Source organism: Ovis canadensis, chromosome 15 (assembly GCF_042477335.2).
Source record: "Ovis canadensis isolate MfBH-ARS-UI-01 breed Bighorn chromosome 15, ARS-UI_OviCan_v2, whole genome shotgun sequence".
NCBI lineage: Eukaryota > Metazoa > Chordata > Mammalia > Artiodactyla > Bovidae > Ovis > Ovis canadensis.
In genome coordinates this window covers 49,939,211-49,966,464 of record NC_091259.1, presented here as the reverse complement: position 1 = coordinate 49,966,464, position 27,254 = coordinate 49,939,211, and the positions used below count along the sequence as shown (strand labels likewise).

At 45.5% G+C, this 27,254-nt stretch overlaps 1 protein-coding gene across 10 annotated transcripts in view; it reads right to left on the bottom strand.

The window, feature by feature from the left end:
* Positions 1-27,254, bottom strand: part of IRAG1 (inositol 1,4,5-triphosphate receptor associated 1) — a 119,010-nt gene that overhangs the window by 9,437 nt on the left and 82,319 nt on the right. For 8 of the 10 annotated variants that reach the window (XM_069554387.1, XM_069554388.1, XM_069554396.1 and 5 more), the window contains 9 exons: positions 24,360-24,390; positions 21,865-22,005; positions 21,275-21,406; positions 18,754-18,895; positions 12,183-12,232; positions 10,890-10,997; positions 9,491-9,555; positions 1,474-1,593; positions 11-145 (listed from right to left, as the gene is read on the bottom strand). In XM_069554387.1, coding sequence (XP_069410488.1) covers positions 11-145; positions 1,474-1,593; positions 9,491-9,555; positions 10,890-10,997; positions 12,183-12,232; positions 18,754-18,895; positions 21,275-21,406; positions 21,865-22,005; positions 24,360-24,390 — 924 coding nt within the window. Of the gene's footprint in view, positions 1-10; positions 146-1,473; positions 1,594-6,230; positions 6,406-9,490; positions 9,556-10,889; positions 10,998-12,182; positions 12,233-18,753; positions 18,896-21,274; positions 21,407-21,864; positions 22,006-24,359; positions 24,391-27,254 lie in introns of those variants that run through there. The other 2 variants (XM_069554390.1, XM_069554391.1) reach the window with 1 other exon arrangement.

Below are 27,254 nucleotides of genomic sequence, written 5' to 3'. Positions count from 1 at the left end.
GGGCTACAACCTGCTTCTCCGCTCCTTCTCCTCTTCCTCAGTTTCTGCCACCTCTTCCGGCTCCTCCGGGCTCTCACTCTTCTGTTCTTCTTCCTCCTCCTTCAGGTCTTGAAGCTCCTTGGTTTTCTTTAGACCTTCCTGGTATCTGGAAGGCAACAATGAACAACTGAGTCTGGAAAGGCCAGCAGATGCAGAGCATCCTTCCTCAAGTTGCTAGAGGAGGGGCTCTGAGCACTTGCTGGGATTCTGCACTCACTTCCTGTGGCTCCACACAATAGGGAAAAGCCACCACATCCCACGGCGGCTCATATCAGGACGATTTCCCTTTACCCCCAGTCATCCTTCCTGTTTATGTGAAAGTGTGACAAAACAGATGGGGGGAAAATGTGGGTGCATCTCCTGGCTAGATTCTTCTCCAACAAATCATTTGGGAGGGCTAAGGACTGCGTCTGCTCTCTGTGTGGCCTTGGAGCCTCGGCCACTCCCCTGTGAGAAGGAGGGGCTGGCACCCATTGCACAGGTGATGGAACATTTTGAGAAAGTGACAAGAGTATAGCTTGGCCTAGGGAAGGTGGGGCTCATACACAGGCTTGTTGGGAAGATTTGCGGATGTGAAACGCACACAAGTTCTCTGTAAATGGTCACAAAGCCAATGGAAGCATTCACTCCCCTCCATTCTAAGTACAGAGGACAGGTATGGGTGAAAAGACAGGCTTTTCAAGAGAAATCTTCTGACTTCCTTCTCCCTGGATTGATATTACCCTGAGCATAGTTTTTGCTCGTCTAACAACCGAGTGTTTAAGGCCAGCACAGTTGGGCTGGGGCAAACCCCGCTATGGTTGTAGGTACCACCACACCAAAGCCCACAGGTTCCATGTTAGAGAGAGGCTGCAGCTCCCTCAGGGGCTACAGGGCAAGAAGCCCAGGATGCAGTGCCTGGTCAGAGGTAATTCTTTACCTGGCTGGGCAGGGGCCCTGCTCAGTATTCTGCCCCATCAGTGACTGACAACAGGCCAAAGGTGCTACTGAAGCTCAACTGGAGAAGGGAGTGGCTAGAAGTTGAGGGGACTCCTGCGGCAAGAAGAAGGGATGACTGAAGCAGTTCTGGGAAGTGGGGCTGCAGCTGCTCCAGGACACTGCTGGCAGCGGCGTGACTGCTCTGGGCATGTGTCAGGAAGCCTCAGGCACCACCAAGAGGAACCCACCCAGGGCCTTTGACTTCCAGATCATTCTGGTGGCTTTATGCCTAAAAAGAGGGCAGTCTGGTTATTATCTAACCACACCCTTCTGCCCCATTTCCTCCTCTTTCCTGTGGAACAGTACTGCTCTTTCCTATGTAATTCCTTACTCAGGCAAGGAGGTCCTGGGGCCAAGAGTTGCTTCCCTAAATCCTTTAAGAAACAGGAAAGGTCTGTGGGAAGGTATCTTGTGAGACATACCAGGTGACCTCAGGGCTGCTGACAGCTGACTCACCCCTTGTTGTAAGCTTCTTCCTCCATCCTGGCCTTAGCATCCTGGCTGATCCCCTCCAGGCAGCTTGGAGTCAGCACAGAAGCAGAGGCTTCACAATCTGGGTCCCCATTTGTCTTTCCACTAGTGAGAAGACAAGTACAGGACATCCTTTCAGGGACAGATAGGGCATCTGAAAACCAAACCATGTCTTTGGCCTGTTCCTGCACAGAAGTGAGGAAGCTCATTGTGGTTGAATCTATTTCAATCTTTCTATCTTGAGATAAGATTCTTTTTTTTTTTTAAAGGCTCTGGTCCATGAATCCTCCCTAGACGACCCCCAAACATCCAGTACTGTACCAGTTCCCCTTTTCCCTCCTGCTCTCAAACCCACTTTCGTTCTTATTCCAGGAGATGCTGTGAGTAGACAGACAGCTATTGGGAGCTCCAGGGCACTAAGAGGAAGAAGATGGGGGTGGACCAAATGTTCAGAGTCATCCCATCCCTGTGGTCCATCTTCTGCTTCATTCATTTAAATATCTACCCAGGATTAAGTCACAGGCACCTTGTAATGTGCTGGGGAGACATTAGGAAACAAAAGAAAAAGTCTTAGCCAACATGGAGCACAGCAGGAGAAAATGCCCAAAAAAGTCAAGAAAAAATATTAAATTAATTACAAATTGTGATGACTTTTATGAGAGAAATAAACTCTGTGCAATGACAGAAAATAACAAGGGAAGAATCTGCTTAGATTGAATGGCTACAAAAGACCTCTTGGAAATGGAATAACAGACCTGAAAGATGAGAAGCCAGCCACATCTATGGCAGAGGGAAGATCATCCCAGGTAGAGGATTCAGATGTGTGAAGACCTTGAGGTACAAAAGACGTGAAGTTTGAGGGACTGAAGAGAGGCAATGAAGTAAGAGTTAACTTCTGGATAAGATGTATCTTTGATGCCTGCGAGGTTATCCAGCTGGAGATGCCAAGTTGGCAGTTGCATGTACCGTAGTGCGTAAGAGGAGAACTCTAGACTGGAGACATTCAGGAGGAAGCTGGGGTTTAATGCCAGAGGAGTGGGAAAGAATGTCTGGGGACAAGTGTGAGGGAAGATGAGAAGATGACCCAGGACCGAGCCACGTGCATGTCCACCCTTAGCTCAGGTGGAGAAGGAGCCGCCTGCGGAGGAGCTGAGAAGTAGCAGGCAGAGAGGTGAGAGGAGAACCAGAGAGTGAGGAGTCCTGGGAGCTGAGAAAATGTAAGCAGCTCTTTGTGGGAAACCTCCTTCAGAAGGAAGCCCCTTCCTTGCCACTTTAGCAAAGCTATATTGAAACTAACCATTCATTCATGCCATACAGCATATAGGATCTTAGTTCCTTGACCAGGAATCAACCTACTTCACTCCACCCCACCCCACCCCATCCCACCCTGTGTTGGAAGCTCAGAGTCTTAACTACTGGTCTGCCAAGAAAGTCCCTGTAACTAATTTTTAAACCAGGCACCACCATGCTCTACTTATCTCTGGCGCAAGCACAACTTGCCTAACTTTCTGGTTCCTCCTATAGATCAAAAAGGTAGAAATGAAGAATAAGTTAACAGATGACCAGGTCTATTCCCTAGCTCCCCATTCAGTCATCTCCCAAACAAACCATGTGACCAAACTGTGTGAACAATATAACATCTAGAGTCAATGAGACTACACGCAGTGGGGGGACAGTGACAACTCTGACCCACATCCCATTGATTAACTGAGATGATTTCCCTCCTTCTGCTTAAAGTTTTCCTGGCCATGCAGGATCTTTGGAGGTGGTTTTGGGGGACAGTGAGTCCACCATCTTCACAGACTACCAGCATTCCAATGAAAGGAATTTTCCTTTCTACCACTTTATTGATTTTATAAGCAGCGAGCAACAGGACACTCTTCCCCTGCCTGCCCTGAACATGGAAAGCGTGTCAAGGAGGGAGCATTGTCTCACATATGCACAAACTTCTGAGAATCTGACTCAGATGTGTGTAGGAAAAGTGACTCTTGGACTGGATACCATGGAGGTCAAGAAGAGCTCTGGTGACACAGCCGGAGCCAAAGACAGATTGGAAAGGGCTGAGTGAAGACTCGGAGGTGAGAAAGGTGAAGACGTAGACACAGGAAACTGACAAGGACAGGGAGTGGGGGAATGTGCAGCTGAAGCAGTGGGTCAAAGGACAGAAGCACACGTTAATGTGCATAGAATGGTTCAGTGGCGGGGATGAGAGGAAAGGGAGGACCGAAGAAATACACCCTTTGAAAAGGAAAGTAGGGGCAGACCTTAGAAAGGTAGAGAAACTTCTCCTTAGTCATAACAAAGGCAGGAAGGCGATGGAGATGGGGGGCTGGGAATCTGGCAAAGGAAGATGAGAGGAATCTTCTCATCCAAGAGCTTAAATTTTCTTTATAAAATGGAAAAACAAGGTCATCTACTAAAAGTGAGAAGTAGGGAGGCTAGGCAATCTTGAGGAGGGAAGAGGAGGCGTACGCATCATGAGATGGAGGTAAGGGGGACAAACGTGCTAGATTAAAGCAGGATAGATGATGGTGCCAGGAGTCCACTTGAGGTATGAAATCACGAGTTGAAAGGAAATATCCTGATGGCCGTGCCTTCCCTATGTATCCTGCAGCTCACCTAGGGGCCTGGAATTCCAATGGGAGTCTTGTCATGGAGGAGACCACAAACAAGGCAGACCAGTGACTAGAGCTTTGCAGCCAGGACTCTGAAGCTCACAGCAGCTACCCCCCCTGACCTCTCAGCCCTGACCACCTCATAAGTGAGTCTCCTCATTCTCAGCATCAGTTTCCTTGTCTTAGTTTCCTTCAGGCCTTGTAAAATTTACATTTCATCAGGTTGGAAACCAAAACCCATCGTGAACAAGAAAGAACACTCTAAAAATATCAGCTATTCATAACATTTCTCCTTTTTAAAATCACATTATCCCCTCCCTTCTATGTGACCTCTGCCGAACGTACAATTTTCTTATTTTTCCAAATGATTGGAAAAAGAGCAGAAAAACAGAGCGACAGCCCAGGGCAGGGAAAGCCATTCTTGTACAAAATGTGGTGGTAGTGTAGTCACTGAGTTGTGTCCGACTCTTGCGACCCCATGGACTGTAGCCCACCAGGCTCCTCTGTCCATGGAATTCTTCAGGCAAGAATACTGGAGTGGGTTGCCATTTCCCTCTCCAGGGGATCTTCCCAACCCAGGAATTGAACCCAGGTCTCTGCATTGCAGGCAGATTATTTACTGACTGAGCTATGGGAAGCCTTTACAAAATATGGTAGGGTATAAAATGTTTGCAGTTATTTCCTGACCCCTAGACTGAGCCTGTGTGTGTGTTAGTTGCTCATTTGTGTCTGACTCTTTGCAACCCCACGGACTGTTGCCCACCAGGCTCCTCTGTCCATAGAATTCTCCAAGCAAGAATACTGGAGTGGGTAGCCATTTGTTTCTCCGGGGGTTCTTCTCGACTCAGAGATTGAACCCAGGTTTCTTTCACTGCAGACGGATTTTTTACAATCTGAGCCACCAGGGAAGCCCCTAGACTGAGCTTATAGTTCCTAAAATATCTTCTCCAACTATCTGGAATCTTCTCCCCATGCACTTCAAAGGATTTGTTCAAATATATTTTCCTCTGTGGAACTCTTGCTAATGTTTTCCTCTCTCTCACACCCTCTGGTTAAAGTTGATCTCTCCCTTTATATTCTCAGGAAACCTCTTTTACAGCATAACTCAGAGCTTTGGCACTTAATACACATGCTCTTCCTTCTGTATGACTGTGATTGCAGAGAAAGGCTGTGTTTCAGTTTGAATGATGCTTAGCACATGGGAAGTGCCTTTAAGTGTTTGCTGAGCTGTATTGCCTTCGCTGTGGCTCATCCCCTACCGGTTAATCTTACAAAATGGGCAGGTCCTCTATGTAAATGACTCTTTCCTGAGAAGTCAGTGTTTGGACTGAGCTGAAGGAACCCCTATGCATGGTTGTAAACTTGGAGCTGAGCACAGCCAGTGCCCACCTTGAGATTTCTGGGCCAGACACTCATGGATCTTGGCATCTGTCCCCAGTTCATAATCTTGTGTGCTTTCTTCCTGAGATGACTGATTAGAATGAGGCTCATTGTTCTCTCACGTCCACTGGGTCAAAAATGTTTGTCATTGTGCTTAGCTCAGTAATGTGAAGAGATATTTAGTCAAAATGTGTTGTTTGACCTGCAGATATATTAGATTCTATTTTTCCCACGTGGTCAACAGTATTTGAAGGCGACTCCAGTGCTTTCCCATGGACAGATCTTACCTTCTCGGGCTCAGCTATGTCTGAAAGCCACCCCCATTACCAAGGTTCCCTCAGACAAGTCCAGCCTGGGGGACCTTGGCTATAAGAACTCCCTTAGTCTCAGTTACTCAGTCCCAGGTTCCTGGAGTTTACTAATAGGTTGCTTGAGGGCTAATCTATTTCAGAATACTATCAGCAAAGGGGAACTGTTTCGCTACATATATTTAATGTGATATAAAACCTTTAAGCAATTATCTTGACTGCTTCAAAAATGTAGAAAATGGTTATTTTACAGGTTAAAGAGGAAATTGCTCTGTGCTATAGCAATCTAATGGCCCCTTTTATGAAACCAGCCCTGTGCACCATCCACATTTATGATGGTGCTGATCCTTCAGTGAACGGCTCTGTGTGCACTTTGCACCCCCATCCACTCCACCCTCCGCTCCACGCCCGGTCACCAAGTTCTTTCACAATAGCTCACAGGAGCTTTTTCAAAAATAGCTCTTAAATCCACTCTCTTCTTTCGTGTCACACTGAATGTCTTCCCATTTTTCCAGCTGGAGTGTCTATTAAGAGGTTAAGCGCATGAGATTTATTATCTACTAGCTGTGTATCCTCAGGCATGTGATGGTTTCTCTGAGTTTCAGTGTCCCCATCTATAAGACAAAAATATTCATAGTATACCTTCCTCATGGTATTATTATAAGGATTAAAGGAGATCATTAATGCAAAGCAATTAGAACAGAACTTGGCATCAAGTAAGCATGCAGTAAATAATAAGAGTAATTCTCATTATCTTCAATATTATTCCTTGATTACTCCATACTTTATTGCCTTAGTGCCTGGAATGTTATTAACCTCCTAGTTACCTGGTTAACTATTATAACCTTCAGGTTTCACTTTTAACATAAATTGCTAGAGGAAATGCTTGCTAAGCAACCCCAATTACCAAAACTGGGTGATGTGCTCATTTTCTTGTGTGTTGTTTGCTTATAACCTATTCTTCCTTCTGATATCACTCATCACACTATATTACAATAGGCTGTTTTCCATCTGTCTTTCCCATTATACTGTGAGCTCGTTGAGTGCATTCCAGGTGCCTGGGTCTTGGTCATTAATTGGTGAAGAAATGAAAGACTATGAATAAATAGATTTTTCAAGTTAAACTGAAACTGTTTCAAGTTAAAATGAAACTGTTCTTGAGCCTTATTCTATTTTAATCTTTAATACTAATTTAAAATATTACTCTATTTTTCTCTCAGTCTACAGGTTCCTAGACCCTTGTTGAGTGAAAAATGGGTTTCTATGAAGTCATCTGGAAGAACAAGGCTCAGAATTCTTTCAAGTTATTATCGGGAGTGCAGTCTGTGATCAGGTATTTGCTTGTGAACTATCCACAGGCAATATGATATTCTCATCATCTTTCTTGTGCTTAGCCAACTCCCTTCCTGCTCAGTCACTGTATGCTTAGGGAAATGTGAGATCATTTAAACACAACAATCTAGGTAGTAATACCTATGAACTGATAATGCATTGTTTCTCTTTAACAGTATGGAAAAGGCAGTTATAAACAACCATGTTTCTGTTAGAATGGAAATGATGAATTCATTTTCACTCACAGATTGTCTCATTGCTGATCTCTTGGCAATCTATCACATATTTCCAGTTCCATAAATTTAGATCAAAATTACTTTGCATCTTTTAGAAATCCAGAACGGAGAGTTGTTGTTAATCTGAATCCCTCCTCCTTTGAATAGACCCTCCCCTTTTTGCAGTCATCTTTATAGACTGGGTGTATTCCCAACAGGCAAGTCAACCACAGCATGGGTAATGTATCACGGTGGTCTTTTTGAATAGCCCATAAGAATGAGCAGCACGCAGTTGCTTCTTTAGGGTTTCTTGCTCGACGAGGTTCAGTCCTCACTCTGTCTGGGTCTCTCTTGGTTCTATACCCTTGGAGTGGTGCTGCCACCATCGATCCTCATTCGTTGCCGCTCCTGATTCAGGGCTGCTGCCTACTGTCCCAGTTTTGTACCTCACTTTCTCCTGCTTAAGGATAGTTGAGATCCTTGATGATCTCTGATGCCTCAGATGGAAGCTGTCAGCTGGCCTGAGCATTCGTTCTACAGAGTACAGGCCCTGCCGCGTCCTGAAAGTCTGCTGGGGAGAAAGGGGATATAGATCTTCTGCCTTGACTGGCTCTACAGGCTGAGGGTTGAGAATGGAGCCTTGTCAGGGCCCTCTTGGAAAAGGGGTTGGTGTGTCCTAAGGTGGGACCTGGGGGGAGAATTTTAGCATGCTTCTCACTCAGGGCATCAGATGACCGTTTCTGGAGAGATTCAGAGACCATGGCCTGGACACTATGACTCTAGGGACTTGGCAAGATTCTGTAGGCTCCGTTAGCTCCACATGGTTGTGAGTCTATCACCCCTTTACAATGTCCCTGAAGTGATCAAAAAAACAAGGAAACAAACAAAACACCCTACTCAACATGAAGGATCTCTAAGCTTTCTCTGGGTAAGGTGGCAAGGTGAAGAATTGCTAGCCAACTTCAAGATTAATGGGCAGAGAATGAATCACTGAGTGATAGGTTGGTGGCTGCATATACTGAGAAGTGAGGAAAACAGGCTGAGTCTGGGGTGAGGAGCTGGGAGCTTGCCTGTACTAAAAAAAGGCACACGACACAGACCTTCCTTGCCAGGTCAAACAAAACTATTCTAACAGCAATGAAAAATGAAGTACTAAAGCTGTCTCAAGGCAAGGAAGAAGGAAGAATAGAGGTGTATGTTCTACCAAATGAAGAAAGACACAGGGGAAAGCTCTGAGAGGTGGCAGCTGTGATCCAGATGTTTCCAGCAAGTAAATGAAAGAATTGGAAAAGCAAGTTATAAACTTCTCTGAGTATGTAGAAATAGCCTGCCTTGCTTCAGCTAAGGATGAAAAGAACTGCAAATAGCATAGATGCCTAGAAAAGTTACATGTAGCAGAAACTGTTTGTTGCCAACCCATTATTCATTCTTCCTCCTGTTTCCTAACAGCAACGTGATTTACGCCTGGGAATTTACTCTTCTTCATGGATCCATTTGCTCCATGGGAAGCTGATCTTCTCTTCCCATCTCCAGGGTATAGTTTAAAGCTATGATGACAGTCTCATTGTCAATCACATCGCCTGTGATTGGTTTAGAAAGGGACCATATTCCAAATCTGCTAACAAGATAAAAAGGAAGACTGAAAGGCTGGTCCCTAAGAAACAAGCATGGGACAAGATGGTCCCTTTCTTCCTCAAGATGTTGTCATGTCTGGATGAAACACCTGGCATTAGCCATTTGTCACAAATCTGCTGATGAAGTCAACATGCAAAGTGGGGAGAGACAATGAAACTATAGAGGCTGAGCTGGGGCCCTGCCATACCAGGAAAAGCCTCACCTACTATTTAAACACCTTTGATTTGGGGCTTTCTTGTACCTGTAGCTCAAAGGATCCTAATGAATAAAGAAGGCTTCTGTCCCCTCTGGGCTCTTCTAGGATTGAGGCACACTTGCACTCATCTACAGCATCTTCCTTGTCCAGAAATTTTGCAAACTGGGTCTGAAATCTTTGTGGGTCTCAGAGTACCATTCATTTCCCCCTAGAACTTAATTTGCCTCCCACTGCATTTTCTGAGTGAGGATGGGAGGAAAGTGAGCTGGAGAACTTTTCCTCCGAGATCCCCAAAGTTAAGAAGAAAATGGACATACTTACTTTTCCAAAAGTGCAGGCAGTGCTGAGGAGACTGGTGGGTTGCCTTTTCCATTGGATGATTCTGACTGAATGGAAAACAGGAGATATTGAATTGAGGATGAGCTAGGAAGGGAGAAGCCAGGGCTGACCAGTCTCTGAATCCTGGGGTAGGGCCTAGGCATTGAATGTTCTAGAAGCATCCTGTGTGATTTTGATGGACAGCCCTGATTGCCAATCCCTTTAGTATGGTTTGTGAAATAGTCTCTGTTAAAACATACTAATTAGTACTCCTGAAGCTCCTTTTCAAAATTTTTTTTTCAAATTGCTTTATTTTAGTGAGTGATTTGGGAGTTTACAGTGATCTCATGGATGATTGAAATGCTCAAGATCGGAAGAAGTGAAAGAAGTTTTAGAGTTATTTCTACCTATTAGTACAGTAAAGCTTTTTATTGCTTATACAGTCAGATGGGCTCTTTGTAGAATAGTGCTGATCATGAACAGGGCATAGAGAAACAACTGGAAAAATAATTAAAGAGTTTTAAATAGGATTAACCAGATTCACAAAGTTCTGGGAACAGTTTATAGGAGCTGTTTATAGGAACAGTCTTTGTTTTAAAAAAATTGAAATGAATTTTTTTCTAATTATAAGTAATCCAGCTTTACTATAGACATATAAAAAGGGATCAAAAAAATTAAAATTACCTGGGTTTTTCCCACTGCCCGGAAATAACTATTAGTAGTAGTTCCATAGATATTATTTCAGAATATTCTATGTCTACACATAGATATTCTATGTCTACACTTTTTTAAAACTAAAAAACAGAGTTACACTGTAAATACTGGGGTTTTGCTTTTTGTTTGTAATAAATTATGGACTTTCTTCATGCCAATAAATAAAAATTTACATTTTAATCATTATATTCAGCAACTGCACAGAAACTCCTTATTGGGCTATTCATAATTTACTTAAATAGATCTATTAATGGAGATTCTGGTTATGTCCAGTCTTTCAATGTTGTAAACAGTACAGTAATGAATCAAGGCAGGGTAACATCGGGCTGAAGAACTCGGGCTCTGGGATCAGAGTACCTAGGGTTCAAAGCTCAGCTTAGCACTTACTCCACACTGCAACTTTCAGCTGTTTAAACGCACTGTAGAGTGGAGGGTTCTGGTTTAAGCATGAAGAGATACACTTTGTAAGGAACACTCTCTGAGTGGCCAGCGCCTTGTTCAGGGATACTATGTCTTCTTCTCTGGGCAGTGCAATACATGGGGCCTGGTCTATGCTGAGGTTTCTCAGCCTATAGCTGTAGCACGGAATCTGTGCTGTGAGTTTCCCCACTTCTTTGATGCTGCTCCGTCCAGGTCACCCCCACAGCTGTGAGCCTGAGGCCTGGGAGGCAAGCATCATGACACTCACCAGGGCTGGTAAGCAGGGGATGGGGGATGAGCTGGCTGACTGGCCCGGCAGGTGCAGGATGTTAAACTTGGGCACCACAGCAACGCTGACCCTCCGGCGGGGCATGTTCTGTGGGAAGAGAATGGATCCACTGTCACAGAGGAAGCACGTAAAGTTCAGGAAGGCCTGGGAAATGCCTACTAATTCCTAATGCTGTATTCATTGGCTATTCTGGCTTTAAGGTAATGATGGTGGAGGTTGGGGTGGAGAGAGTGGCCCAAATTAACAAATTTCTTTATTAGTGAGGAGTGATCTCTCAACATCTTCTGATTTTTAAAAGATTTTCTTTTTTAATGTGAATCATTTCTAAAGTCTTCATTGAATTTGTTACAATATTGATTCAGTTTCATGATTTGGTTTTTTGGTCATGAGGCATGTGGGTTCTTGGCTCCCTGAAAAGTGAAAGTGTTTCAGTCGTGTCTGACTCTTTGTGACCCCATGGACTAAGTAGTCCATGGAATTCTCCAGGCCAGAATACTGGGATGAGTAGCCTTTCCCTTCTCCAGGGGATCTTCCCAACCCAGGGATCGAACTCAGGTCTCCTGCATTGCAGGTGGATTCTTTACCAGCTGAGCCACAAGGGAAGCCCAGGAACACTGGAGTGGGTAGCCTTTCCCTTTTCCAGGGGATCTTCCCAACCCAGGAATCGACCTGGGGTCTCCTGCATTGCGGGCAGATTCTTTACCAACTGAGCTATGAGGGAACCAGGGATCAAATCCACACCCTGAGCCACAAGGGAAGCCCAGGAACACTGGAGTGGGTAGCCTTTCCCTTTTCCAGGGGATCTTCCCAACCCAGGAATCAACCTGGGGTCTCCTGCATTGCGGGCAGATTCTTTACCAACTGAGCTATGAGGGAACCAGGGATCAAATCCACACCCTCTGCACTGGAAGGCGGTTTCCCAACCACTGGACTGCCAGGGAAGTCCCAATTCTGATTTTAATCAATCAGATCCTAAAGAAGTGGAACAAAAATGACCTGTAGTCATTGGACAGTGTATGAAACCTGACTAGCACAAGAGAACTGTCTATGACAATGGCAAAGTGCGTGCATCATTTCATGTTCCTTAAAGAGGTGGTACAGTCTGGGAAGCCACGAGCGAGGGAAGGTTGCAGGGGGAGCTAGCAAGTGTGGGAAGCTGCGTGAGAGGCGCTGTCCAGAGGTTCTCTGGCACCTGTGGATCCAAGAATGAATGATTTCCTGGTTGACTGTAGACATTTCTGTCTCTCCCCAGTTTTCCTTGAATATGCATACCTTTCCCAACGAGAGGGACATGGATCGTGCTGTGCGAGGGACTCCATCTTCTGCAGGAGGAGGAAACAGAAGAGAAGCCAGGTAAGTTTTCAGAGTAGGCTCCAGCAGGAAGAAGATCACAGAAACGGAGCCAAGGTATCTACGGACCAGAACTGACCCTCAAGGGATTCCCCAAGGGCCTAGGTGCCGAGGTCACTGACTTTGACACTTGACTCTTTGAGACAGTCGCCTGCAGAGGGGGGTTTCTAGGGGACAGAACCTTCATCCTAACTCCTCTGGACACTATGAGAAGTCTCGGTCTGGCCCCTCTGGTCTCCACCGACTGCACCACCTCTGGATTACGCCCTGGTGAGTGTGTGAGGATTCCTCATAGCAATACCAGGGTTTATTGGATCATCTTGCTCATTTAAGGGGTGAACAGTCAAGGAAATTATGAGCAAGGAAGGTGTGGTGTCAATAAAAAATGGAAACTTGACAACAGTAATTTTAATATGTCATCTACAAAATAATTTTGAACAAAGGAAACCAGCATACTCAGATTTTCTTCTGCTTAGTACATGTATTAAGTGATAAAATTTGTGTTAAATATTTAGCACCACACATGGATAATATCTAGATAGTATATTCAAAAGCAGAGACTTTACTTTGCTGACTAAGGTCCGTCTAGTCAAGGCTATGGTTTTCCTGTGGTCACGTATGGATGTGAGAGTTGGACTGTGAAGAAGGCTGAGCACCGAAGAATTGATGCTTTTGAACTGTGGTGTTGGAGAAGACTCTTGAGCGTCCCTTGGACTGCAGGGAGATCCAACCAGTCCATTCTGAAGGAGATCAGCCCTGGGATTTCTTTGGAAGGAATGATGCTAAAGCTCAAACTCCAGTACTTTGGCCACCTCATGTGAAGAGTTGACTCACTGGAAAAGACTCTGATCTGAGAGGGATTGGGGTCAGGAGGAGAAGGGGACGACCGAGGATGAGATGGCTGGATGGCATCACAGACTTGATGGACGTGAATCTGAGTGAACTCCGGGAGACGGTGATGAACAGGGAGGCCTGGCGTGCTGCGATTCATGGGGTCGCAAAGAGTCGGACACAACTGAGCAACTGAACTGAACTGAACTGAACTGATGGATAATACTGCCACTAGAAAACACAAATATGTGTAGAGAAAGGTTTTCAACAGCTCAGTTCAGTTTGCTTCAGCTTGTATGGTTGTCTATTTCTCACATTCATGTATTTTAGGTGTGTCTCTTGAAAAGCACATAATTAAACACATTTTTCTTAATCTAATCTGAGGTTTTCTATTAACCAACAGTTCTAAGCTGTTTATATTTCTTGCAGTTGATATATGTCTACCACCTTATTTTGTATTTTCTAATTGCCTTGCTTCATAAATCAAATTTATTCTAACTGCCCCCTCCCTAAAATTGATTTGGAATTTATATATTTTAGTTGTAACCTTTAGTGTGCCCCCTTAAATTTTTAACATGTTATTTGACTTTAGATTTAAATAAATCAAGATCTCTATTCTTCCTGAATTGTCCTTAAAACAGTAATCGTGCCTTCAAATCTTATATTGGTTTTCAATATTTTTACTTCACTCTGTTTTTGTAATCTCAAATTATTGTGACTGTTGTTCTACATAGTGGCTATTTGTTTAGATTTAGTTCAGTGCAGTGGCTCAGTCGTGTCCATCTCTTCGCGACCCCATGAATCGCAGCGCGCCTTTGGTTACCATCTCTTCTTGCAGCCAACCTTCTTTCGATCTCAATTTTATTTTTCCTTCTGTGCATTCTTCAGTCGTTCTTTTGGTAAGGGGCTGTGAGAGGTAAATTTTCTCAGTTTTTCTCATAAAGTGTCTTTCCATAGCCCTTATGCTTGCATGACACTTTAGTTGGTAGTATTATCTCTAGGTTAAGAGTTATTTTCTCTCAGCTCTTTCAATACTTTACTTCATTGTCTCCTGGTGCTGGTGGTGGTTGTGGGAACTGTCACTCCTTTGTGGATAATCTGTCTTCTCTCTCTGGTTACTTTTAAGATCTTCATTTTGCCCTTGGGGTTCTAAAGTTTCTCTTTGATGTGCTTTTCTTTCTTTTGCTTGGGATTCTCTGTACTTTCTAAATGCAATGATTCATGTCTGTCTTTAGTTCTGAAAAAGTCTCTGTTCCTGGGAAATTCCTTTGAATATTTTCTCTCCTGATGTATATCCTAACAAGTGTATTTCAAATATTTTTAAATTTTATATCCTATGTCACATATAACATTTTTTCATATTTTAAATTAATGTATCCCTCTGAACCACACGGTGGGTGACTTCCTCAAATCTGCATTCTGGTTAACAAATTTTTTCCTCAACTATTCCTAATCTGATGTAAATGTTATACCAATCAGGATAAGCAAGGTTATGCTACAATAATAAACAACCACAAAGTCTCAGTGGTTTATAACAACTAAGAGTAATTACTTGCTTTTGCTACATTGCTTATGAGTCAGCAACAGGCTCTGCTCTGCATTTCCTCACTCGGGACTCAGGCTGATGGAGCTTCTACTATTCTGGAGCAGGGATGATTATCAAGTCTGGTGGAAGGAGACACAGGGCAAATTGCAGACTAGTCTTAGGGATCTCAGATCAAATGTGATACAAGTCCTTCCACTGACATTTAATGCCAAATCACGTTGCTCACCTAACTTCAAGGGGATGGAGAAGTGTGCCCAGGAGGAGATGTGAATACTGAGAAACAGCTTCAACTATAGAACTACCTCGTCCAACTACCAAAGAGCCGTACACCACTGAGCAACTGAACAGCTGAACTAAAAGGAACCACCGCTCTTAAACAACTGAGTTTTATTTTCATGCCTCTATTCCTCATATCTAGGATTATATTTTTTATAATTGTATTCTTTATTTGCATATTTTATTTTTTATGCCTCTAATTTTATACACATCTTGAAAAAATAAGATTGCTTTATTATCTGCTGTATTTAGGATACAGTCCTATTGTTTGGGTGTCTGATGATTCTCACTGATGGTAGACTGTTTTATTTTATAATTCTATATTGTCAACTCATCTCCTGTGAAGTTTTACTTAGAGGATTCTGTGTCTCCTGGGCACAGGGTGTGTCTCTCCAGAGTGGTTTATACTTATTTCCAATAGTGTTCCTAGTAACACCATTGTGATGTTCTTTTCAGAATCTCTGTGTATTGCATCATCTCTTCTGTTATAGCATGTACTTTGTGGGTTTGCAGTTTTCCTATGAGGAAGGAGAAAGTTTTTTTTCTATCAGAGTCCAGGGCGAAGCAGATAAACTTCCTTGATTTGTTCCATTGTGACTTGGTGATTGTATCAAAGATGCAGTCCTTGAAAAGTCTTCACTTGCTATAGGAGGCTCAGAGTCAGCTCCCTGCCTTGGGGCCTCTGAGGCCTCATTTCACATTGCGTGCGAGTGCAAAAGCCCAGAGTCCAGAGAGCTGAGGCTGACTCTTATCCCCACGGAAGCTGCAGGGTCAGCTTGGTTTCAGTTCTCTTTTCTTTTCTTGTATCTGAGTATTTCCATTTCTTTTCTTGTGGATTCAGCTATTCCTTTAGGCTAATGTTTGATTCACTTTATCCAGCAGAAATTTCTAAGTATTTGTAGTCAAAGGATTTTCAAGTTTTCCAGTCAGCCAAAATAGCAGTACCAGAAAATATTCTTTGTATATGAAGAGTTCATGCAATTAATGAAATACCAATCTCACAAGAGGGGCAAAGAATTAAAGAATTTACACAAGTAGAAATATAAAGGCCCAACAAACATTTGAAAATGGCTGTCAAGAAATGCAAATTAAAACTATGAGAAGAGGTACAATATTGGTTCAAAGTCAAAGATATTTTTAAAAAGAAAAGAAAAAAAAAGACAGGACTGTCCATGGTATGATAAATTGAGCATTACTGTTACCCATTAAATGGAAATATCAATGAGTTATCTGGAGATAATTTGCTTTAAGAGCCTTTTAAATATTCCTTTCCCCTGAGCCAGTATTTACACTTCTGGAAATCTACCTTAATCCAAAATGCAGACAACTGTCATGTTTCACACTCAGAAAAAAATAGATGTTATTTTTCTCTTTTGAATGTGTATCAGCTTTCTTGAAATCAGAGATATTTTTCTTGCCCTGTAGTCTTCAGAGTCTCAGGCACAGAGAAGGATTACATATGTAACAAAGAAGTCATATAAAAGCTTAAGCAACAAGCGCCATCAGGGAATGGTCACGGGGCAGCTGATGGGCACGTCTGGCCCCTCTGTACCAGCCCAAACTGAAGTGTAGCTTGGAGAAACAGTGGAGTGGAACCAGACTGTGAAAACCGCACATTCACCATTCAGCGCTCAGCCACCAGCTCCCGTCTTAATGTAAGCACTTCCTTGTGTCCCCAGGCTGAACGTGGGACTCTGCCATGTGCGCCCCGTAAAGTCTGCTTCCTTCGGTCATGGCACCACTTACGCCGCCCTGCCTCACCCCAGGTTGGGAGCTCCCTTGGGTCAGGCACAGGCTTCCCGTCACCTCTCTAGTCCAGTATCACAAGGCACACATCTGAGGTGCTCAGTTAATGTCTGTAGAACTAACGGCTGAGACTCATGGGCAGCTGTGCTCATTCCACAAATCGTGGGTAAGGTGGCATGCAAGAGGCCCTGCTCCTTGCAGAACAATAACGCAAGAGCCCGCGTGTTAGGATGTCTTTGGTGGCAGCTTCTCCAACTTCTAACTCTGACAGAGAGAGGTTTGTTAGAGGCCCAGATGCACGTGGGTCAGGAGCCTTGCTGCCAAGATCCCAAACAGATGGTCTGGAGTGAGTGTGCGCTGCCTTCGGACTCTGGGAAGTATCACTGATATTCCCCAGGAAACTTGTGAAACCTCCTGTTTATAAAGGTTTCTCCATCTGTTATACTTTCCCTCCTCCTGCTCTTGGTAATACGGATGTTTGCATTCCCTAGGGATTCCTGTCACTGAAAGGTCTGTTTTCTCCGGCTAACACCACCCTCATCAGCCAGAGCTCAAACCCTGGCAGCTCCCAAGGACAGATCCTGGCCCAAAGCACCATCCTCCTCCCCGTGGACTGCGGCAAAGCCTCCAAACGCATCTCTCCACTCCTCAACATCCACTCCTAATACATCATCCACTCTGAAGGCAGAGCAATGTTCTAAAAATAAGATCTGACTGTGGCAGCTGGGGTGAACTCACGGGTGTTTCCTCACTGCCCGTGGGGCAGACGCCCAGATTGTTCTCAGGGCCTGGCGTGTGGCCCTGGCCTCACAAGGCTTACCTTCAGCCCGTCACTGTCACGCTCCAACCCCGCAACCAAACAGAAGACGGTTTGTTTCAGAGTCTTCTCACCCCAACCTCCACATCTTTGCACATGCTGTTTCCTCCACCTGGGATGTATTTCCCCCTCTAGTCTGGAAAACTCCTATTTTTACTTTAAAACATAGCAACTCTCTTACTGCATAGCACAGGGAACTACATTCAAAATCCTGTGATAAACCATAGTGGAAAAGAAAATGGAAAGGAATGTGTGTACATATGTATGCAAACTGAGTCACTTTGCTGTACAGCAGTAATGAACACAACATTGTGTATTAACTGTACTTCAATAAAAGATAAAAAAACACGCTGCAGTTCAGTATCAAGTGAAATCAGCTGGCCCTCTCTCTGGTTCTATAGAAATCTCTCTAGAACTTAAAAAAAAAAAAAAGAGTCTTTCTTTAAAGCACTTGTCTTGCCCACAGTTCTGCTGGTTATCTTAGCAGTAACTCCTTTAGCCAGGCTCTCACTCCACCCCCACTGCCCGGACTCCCCCGCTCATCTGGACTCCTGTAATAGCCGGCTCGTGGGTTTCCCTGCCTCTGTCTTTACCCCAGTGATGTAACTGTCACACTATTGCCAGAGGGAATCTTCTGAACTATATATGATGATGGCAATCCCCTGATTAAAATCTTTGGTTGGACCCCTAATGCTTTCCAGAATGAAAATGCAAATCCCTTAGCATGTGCTGCCCAAAGTGGGGACCCCAAAGCACCAAGCTGTAAGGTCTGGGGTCTGTCTCATGTGAGGTGAAAGTCGCTCAGTCGTGTCCAACTCTTTGCGACCCCGTGGACTAAACAGTCCATGGAATTCTCCGGGCCAGAATACTGGAGTGGGTAGCCTTTCCCTTCTCCAGGGGATCTTTCCAACCCAGGGATCAAACCCAGGTCTCCTGCATTGCAGCCGGGATTCTTTACCAGCTGAGCCACCAGCCAGTCTCATAAAGGAGGTTAAATTCTTGCAGCCTATGGGCTCTGCATCACTAGTCAGCTTCTCTGGTTATTTTTATTAGGAGTTGCTTGGGGGCCATTCATGCTTTCCGGTTCCAGGCGCCCGGGGCTCACGGGAGCAGTGGCTGCAAGGCCCCTGTGGGCAGCACTGGGTGGGGCAGCAAGCCTTGCTCACCCTGACATAGGCCCTGGGACTGCCCCATAGGTGTGATCCTAGCCGGGATCCATCAGGGACCCATAATTACAGGGCCAAGGTGGGGCAGTGGGCAGGAGTCCAGTTCCTTACCAGAGGGGCCACAGCTGCGGCTCGAATTTTGATTTGCAAGTTTTTTAAACTCCATGAGCTCGGCATGGTCCTTCTCATACGTCCTCTTTAGGTTCTCCACATACTGCATCATCACTTCTGTTGCTTTCGACATGCGTTTTTCCTGCAGGGACGGAGAGGAAAAGCTCATCAGCCCTGCTTGCTCTGAGCCAGGATCTGGGCTGTGGGATTCGAAAGGTTACAGGGATACGACTTTACTCTCTAAGAGTTTGCTATGTGGGGTGTGAGCTGAAACAGGGGCTCAGGCACCTGCCCTCGAGGAGAACAAGAACAAGCCCAGCCATAAAGCCTCAGGAGATGAAAAAGGAACAGAGTCCTCCCTGCAGAGAATGGGTCGGGGAAGGCTTCACGAAACTGGCTGAAGTGGTGTAGGGCATGGGCAGCATCTCGGCATGTAGCTATGGGCATGAGAGACAAAGAGCATTCAGCCAGGGGACTCTAAGAGCCACGGTCTAGAGGCAGGACATTACCAGGCTTGTGTCAAGGTGAGAATTCCCCTTCCAGACAGAATCCTTTGGAGAGTAAAGAGGATGCCTTCAGGAATCGTGGGCTTCCCTGGTGGCTCAGACAGTAAAGAATCTGCCTTTAATGCAGGAGACCCAGTTTCGATCCCTGGGTTGGGAAGATCCCCTGGAGAAGGAAATAGCAATCCACTCCAGTATTCTTGCCTGGAGAACTCCATGGACAGAGGAGCCTGGCGGGCTACAGTCCATGGGGTTGCAAAGAGTCAGACACAACTGAGTGACTTTCACTTACTTATCAGGAATTGTGCTGGGGCAATAGGCATATACCAGAACTGTCTGGAAAGCCAGGAACGCACAGGTCATCCTGCTTATGTAGGAATCAGCAAATGGTTGGGTTTGTTCACAAGATGAAAAGGTGAGTTAGAGCTGAACTGAGTGCTTTGGACTCATTCTGAAGGAAGAGGGGAGCCACTGAAGGTCTTAAAGGAGTGTCATAATCAGTTCACCAGTGGAGACTGCTCTGAAGGAAACAAGATGAGCGGCAGCTAGAGCAACATGGAAAATGAGGGTGAGTGCCTGAGCCAGTCCAGCGGGGCCAGAGAGGACTCGGAGGACTGAGACAAGGAAGCCACTTGGAGAAGGGGGAAGGCTGGAGTGAGTAGCCCATGCACGGAGAAGCACGCCCGCAAGGACTGTGCAAAGCGAAGAGTCTTCTCTGCTGACACCTCTCCAGTCCCTCAGAGAGCCCACGACCTGCCGGTCTGCGGAGGGGCATGCTCAGCGACCAAACCCTGGACAAAGTCCCTGCAGCCCTGAGCCGAGACCAGTCACTTCCCTAAAGCTCTCCCCCTGTGCTGCTCCAGCTGGAAGAGCTTTCTGGGTGCTGCCACCCAGGAAAGTTGGGTGACTTTTCCCTGAAAGAACACAGGTGGGACAGCCCTGCGGTTTGTTCTTCTTTCATTCTATGAGGGCCGCCCAGGGCTGGGCCCCAGGAACACCCCTGTCATGCAGTCCACGAGTCGGGACACGTGGTACACAGATCCATGGTAGCAGCAACAGTGACAACAACATCCAGGTGCTTTACAAGCGTCTCAGCAGCCTTGTATGGCAGATACTGCATTTTACAGTTGGAGCAGCTGGCGCGCAGAGAGCTTGTTAACTGAACCAAGGTCACAGTGAACCCTGGTACAATCAGAATGAAAACTCGGGCCATCTGACCCCACAACACCATGATGGGTTGGGGCAGTACCTTGTGTGCCTCAGGGCTTCAAAGTGGCTGCAAGGGAGCCACACTTGGGCTTGCATCCCAGGTTTGCCCATCACTAGTGCTATTCTGAGACTTCACATCTTTATTGAGGAATATCTTTCCAAGGTTACTGGGAGGATTAATGAAACAAAGCGGGTTTTCCTAAAGAGTGTTTTGCCAAACACTAATTTCATGGGAGTTGAGTAGGTATTTTATAGGGAGAAAAAAAAAAAGAAGGAAGGGTTGGTTCTTTACTCAAAAACATTTGAGAAATACATAGCTAACGTTAAACAGGATTTTTCATTACAGGACTTCTCAAAGCCTTGCTTGTGCCAACATGCATTAGAAATCTCCAAGGAAGGTAGCACGCAGCAGTTCCCCCACAGTAGGTATCCATGCGTGCATGCTAAGTTGCTTCCGTTGTGTCTGACTTTTTGTGACCCCATGGACTGTAGCCTGCCAGGCTCCTCTGTCCTTAGGCTTCTCCAGGCAAGAATACTGGAGTGCCCTCCTTCAGGAGATCTTTGCAACCCAGGGACTGAACCATCATCTCTCACATCTCCTGCACTGGCAGGCAGGTTCTTAACCACTGGCATAAAAGTTTTTTCTGGGGGAGCACCTCAAGGGTTTAGTGGTCTGCCAAAAATACTCTGAAACAATTGCAATTGGGGACATAGGATGTCTGGCCCAGAGGAAGGCATCAGTCAGTGGTGTTTGCAGCTGTCAGTGCCTACATTGCAGCCCCAGTTACCAGAGGCAGAGCAGAGCTCACCTGGCGGACGGCCCCCACCATCTCGGCACGGCTAGAGAGGCGGGCAGCCAGGCGGTGCAGGACAGCAATGTCCTCCAGCAGCTTCTGGTAGGTCTCCCGGTGCTCACAGTGGTGCCAGAGGGAAGCTGAGGACTGGGGAGGGAGAAGGAACATCACCTGGGGTCCTCGCAGACCAAGACTTGACTTGTGCTGTCCTGACCGAGAGGAGAGGCCTCTGTAGGCCACCAGCTGCAGCTGTTTCTGGGGTTGGAGAAGCCCAGTGTGGACACTATATACCTGGCCAGGCCAGAGGAAGGCAATCGCATCCGGGTCTCTGGTCTCCAAGGTGCTCCCTCTGCCATCCCAGGTCACCCAGCCCCCTTCCTGAAAAGCTGCTGAGGGCTCAAAGGCCTTACACACAGCCCTGAGGTAACCAGGTTTTCAGGATCTCAGTCTCGGCTCTCTGAAGAAGATTCTGCTTGGCTAAGGGCCTCAGCCCCATTTCTCATTTTATGAGACTCTTCTTGGTGACTAAGAAAAGCAGGACACCTGGCCCAGTCCTGGGGGACAGTCCCTCCTGCAAGGGTTCTCCAGTCAGGCTTTGCAATTACCGTAATGGAAGCTTTGAAGTTTTCCAGTTCCTTCTCTGTGTTTTCCTCCGTCAGGTTGCGTTCCCTTTCTGCCTGGTTAATTCTAGATTCCAGGGTGTAGCTGTCATTTCTAAAGGCCAAGGACAGTTGTACAAACACGTTCTGTTGGGAACAAGAATGTGGAAGAAGCGCTAGGAGGAGGTACTGGAGGGAGCAAAGCTGCCGGTGAGGTTTTGCATGAACATTTACATCACCTCGTGGAACCAGCCCACCCAAAGCAGCCAAGTACAAGTGAGACTCTCCCTTCATGGAGCAAACTGCACAAAAGATGGTGAGATAGCAACCTGAGATCTGTACTAGTTCCTTCTCAGGACCAGAAGACCAAACACATTTTACTGATAAACAATAAGAGAGTAACACTTTGCTTTTTCCTAAATGTCAAGAAAATAACATCCTGTATTTGGGTTTAGATAAACTCGGGCCAACGTAGCTGGCTGTGTAAGCAATTTGGATTCATGCTAAGATTTATGGCACGTGAGTTTTGGAGGTTTTGCATGAAACTACCATATTTAAAGAAACCCCACTTGAGATGTAAGCCTGCTAATCCAAAGCACATTTCAATCAGCATCTTACCTGAATATTCCAAATCCTACATTGAAAGCAGCTCTTAGAAGCTGCCAGGAGATTAAAAAAAACAGGTATGACTGTGTTAGGAGAAGCTTTTTGGAAACAGTATTCCATGCCAAAAGTGCAGCCTGCGTGAATGAACTTTGAAAGGTGGGGTTCATCACACATGGAATTCCTGGGCTAGTAGGAAACTGCTGGAGAGGAGAGACAGACAGATGGATTCCACACGGGAAATAAACAATGGCCTTCATGTGCCTTGCCTGCATCAAGTGGTAGCAGATTTCCATTTCAGGCGAGCTGATTCTGCCTGAGCATCTGCGGTTCATGTAACATGGTCCACGGTGGGTAGACCTCTCCAGATGGAGAACCGAAAACCCTGAGCCACTCAATGAGATGATGAGAGCAACACTGAAGTCTTCTCTGTATCAAACGTCTGCTCTGCGCCAGCACGGCCAGGCCTTTCATGCACCTTAGCTCATTCATCCCTCAACCACATCCTGTTGTCAGGAACTGCTGTGTCCACTTTATGGGTAAAGAGACGGAGACCGAGAGAGGTCATTAATTGGCTCAATGGGCCACCAGGGCATAGCAGAGACAGGATTCAGCCTCAGACTCTCTGACTGCAAAGCCTGTGTTCTTTCCACTGTGCTGACCACAGGTTGTGTCAGTACACACCGAGGACAGGAGCGCACTGTTAACCAAACCACCCATGGCCATCGCCACCAACGTGAGTGGGTGGGGATTTTCTGTCCTGCCCAAACCTCAATCAAGTTTATCAGTAATGGTCAATGTTTTGTTCTCTATACCTGGGTTATCCCCTTGAAAGGCAGTGCAATATAAAGTGCCCTAAATTCAGTCAGAAGACGAGGATCCAAATATTGGTTCTGCTAAGCACTGGGTCTGGGATCTCAGATGAGTCATTTAATCCCTTAGTTTCCTCCTTTGTTCTGCTTCCTACTCTACCTGTTTCTCAGAGCTGATGAGAGGGTCAGTTGAAAGCATGGACATGTGTGTGTCATGGGCTGTAAGCGCCCTGTCTGTGTGCCAGGCAATTGTTACTATCTGTGCCAAATTTCACATTGTCTCTCTCTCTCTCTCTCTCTGCTTATGTGGTCCACGGAGTCTCAGGAAGGGTATGTTCGCTTTCTTGTTATCAGGGGTAAACCATGCTATAAGACTGTAAAACCTGCCATCCTCCTGACCTGCAGTGAAAAGATTCTGGAATCATCTATGTTCTTGCTCCCTTCCGTCAGCACCGACATAATTGTCATGGAAACAAACTACTGCTGGTGTTGGAGGTCCTCGCTGTCTCACCTCTGATGCATTTTCTTTGTCCATCTACCCCTTCACCAGGATGAAATGCCTCTTAGCTCTCTCGCCGCCCCCACTGGGACAGCATCTTGACAGAGATGAGGAGGCCCTGGGGGGATCAGTCGAGGTGAGAGCTGCCCTCACAGTCTCTCACCATGGCTGAACTGGCTTCCTTATGTCTGAAACACTTAGAAGGAAAGCACCTTCATCTTCCAAAGTTTGAAACATGAAATCTGACCTTATTTTAATAATTTAAAAATTTGATTCACTCAGCAGCCTCCCAGCTGACTTTGTGTACCTAAGTCATGCTTTTAAAGAAAACAATCTTTGAAGAAATGTGGGACTTCCGATTACCTTCTTATCCCTGACCAAAGTTGTTAAAATCTTCCATTAACTGGGGTGGGGTCGGGAGGATGGCTGGTTCAATGTGTCTGATCACAGTGCCCATATTTCCTCCAGGGTCACTTGTTCTCATGTGTGTGTGAAAATGTCAGGAGTAGAGGCTGGAGAAGGAAATGTTTTGAATAAACCCACTCATGCCCAAGTACTCAATTTCATAAAGCACTGGAATTACTTACCTCGACTTCCTTTTCAGTAAGTGGAGGGGCACTGTGAAAAAGAAAAAGACACCGAAATGAACTTTGTCCAACCCATGAAATAAACCCAAAGGTGCCTTTGACCAACCAGCAGACCAGGTGTTTCCAGTAATTGGAGTAAGCAGGGCTGGCGAGATGGAGAAGATGCAGGGTGCACTTTGCGTGAGTTCTATAACCTGCGAGACTGCCCGGACGCTGACTCCTACAGAGGAAGTGTGCTGGAAAATATTAGGTTCTGGGCTCAGTGCTCTCCAAGTGCCTCCACGAACAGTGACTTTGGGTGAGCTCTTCAATCTAAGTTTGCTCATCTATAAAATGGGAATAATATCTATCTTGCAGGAATCTTATAAGGAATACATGTATGTATGTAAATATATATATACAATAAATGCATATATATGTGGGTTTATATTCATACATACATGACATCTACACAATTGTTTATGTGTATGTATGTATACAAGCATATGCATGTATGTATGTGTATGTGTACATGTGTGTATCTACATGTGATGTCTACACGTGGTGGGCACTCAGGAGATGTTGACTACTACTATGACTAACAGGCGTGTTGTGAAGTCTTAATGAGCAAATACACAAGCTATGTAGTTTATGAGCTGTACACATCTGAACAGCCATTGTCATTTTTCTGGGGCTGCTCAGGCCTGTAAAGCCTGGCCCTTCTCTTGCCCCTGAGGACTGTGACAAGGGAGAATGTGAGTCAGAGAATGAATGGCAGGAAAGAGTGGCCGAGCTCTTCTCCCTACCCAGGGCCTCCTCTGATGGCTGGAATCAGATCAGGCGAGAAAGTCCCAGCTGGTGCAGAAGGCGTGGTTCCCCCAGCAAGCACCCTCCACTCTGCACGCTCACTCAGCCACCACTCTGGCCGGTGACTGCAGCTAGCCCAGCTCAGAAACCTGGACAACGTAAATAACACATGGGCCCTTTCCTGTGCTGGGGAGGGAGGACGAGGAGGGGTCCCACGGGCGTCACAGGACTTGGCAACACAGTGTGCCATCGATAAGGCTCTCAGGAAACACAGCTTCCTCCCTTTGACGGGTGTGGAGGGACCCTGAGAGCAAAGGTAGGGGTCAGCAGTCTCTGCAAGGGGCTGGTTCTCACCCCTGACAAGGGACTATGAGAACCTTCCTGTCAGGATGAGACAACAAGACCCCATGGCCATCCAGTCAGCAGAGTACAGAGCATGAGATAAACAAGTGCAAAGATGTTGGATGCTTGCAATTCTTGCCACAGCCCCATCCGTCAGGCCCTTTCCTCTGGGGGCCAGCCAACAATCTCAACTCTCCTATAGAGCATGCACGTCTTGCTTAAATGGTGTAACAAAACTTATTGAGCTTACCTTTGACTCTTGACTTTGAACATTATGTGAAAATTACATATTTTCATCAATTATTAACCAAACTTATTTTTCAACCTTGATTGCTCATTGGCTGCTTTTTTTTTTTTTTTTTGGCTATAGAACACATTTTTTTTTTTTTTAAATGTACAAGGCTTTGAGGGCTCACAGAGGTGTTATTTAGGTAAAGAAACTGCATGACAAGGCCAGCTCCCAAAGCAGAGAGCTCTACCTCATGAACTGCCACTGGCAGGCAAGGGGGCAAAGCCATTACCCCTCCAAAAAGGCGGTGACGTATGAGGAGACAAGTTTGGGTATCATAGTGTGCCTCAGAATTCAAACTGCCTTAAAAGGCCTTAGAGTAAAATCAAGGGCCGCTGTGAACTGTCCCCTACCAGACTGTCTTTCTCAGCCATGAGGGCTGCTTCCTCTTCAAACGCGCTCATCTCATGTGGCCCCAGGGCCTTTGCATTCATGTTCTTCCCTCTTTTTCATTCTCTTACATGTGTAATTCAGTAGTTTTAGTATATTCATAGAACTGTACAAACATCATTACAGTCGACCTTAGAACTTTTTAATCACCCCCAAGAGGAACTCTGAACCAGTTAGCAGTCAGTCTCCCAACCCCTATCCTGAGCCCTAGACAACCACTAATCTGCTTTGCCTCTATGGATGTCCCTATCCTGGATATCTCATATAAATGGAGTCATACAACACGTGACTTCTTTCACTTACCATAGTGTTTTCAAAGTTCATCCACCTGGTAGCATACACAAATACTTCATTTTTATGGCTGAATAGTATTCTATTCTACAGATATATCAGATGTTACTTATCTGTTTATTAGCTGATAGGCATTTGGTTTGCTTCCATTTTTAGCTATTATGAAAAGTACTTGTTGCTGAACATTCACATTCCAGTTTTTGTGTGGGCACATATTTTCATCTCTGCTGTATATGTAGGACTGGAATTGCTGGGGCATATGATAACTGTATGTTTAACTTTTCGAGGAATTGTTATTCAAAGTGGCTATACCATTTTACTGAGAATTTCAATTCTTCCACATCCTCACCAACACTTGCTACTGCCCATGTTTTTTATTGGGCTTCCCTGGTGGCACAGTCGATAAGGAATCGGCCTGCGATGTGGGAGACCTGGGTTCGATTCCTGGGTTGGGAAAATCCCCTGGAGGAGGGCACGGCAACCCACTCCAGTATTCTTTCCTGGAAAATCTCTGTGGACAGAGGAGCCTGGAGGTCTGCAGTCCATGGGGTCGCAAAGAGTTGGACACGACTGAGCGACTAAACACAGCATGGCACGTGTTTTCTATCACAACTATTCTAGAGATTTAAAATTGTATCTCATTTTAGCCATTTATAATTAATGGTAAATCATTCATTTAATGAAGTTATTATTCGTGATAAACCGTCTGAATTTGCACTTCCCTAATGACTGAAAGGTGAGGAAAGGCAGGCACCCAAAAGACGGCAGAGCAGAAGGAAGTGCGTGTACCCTCTCCT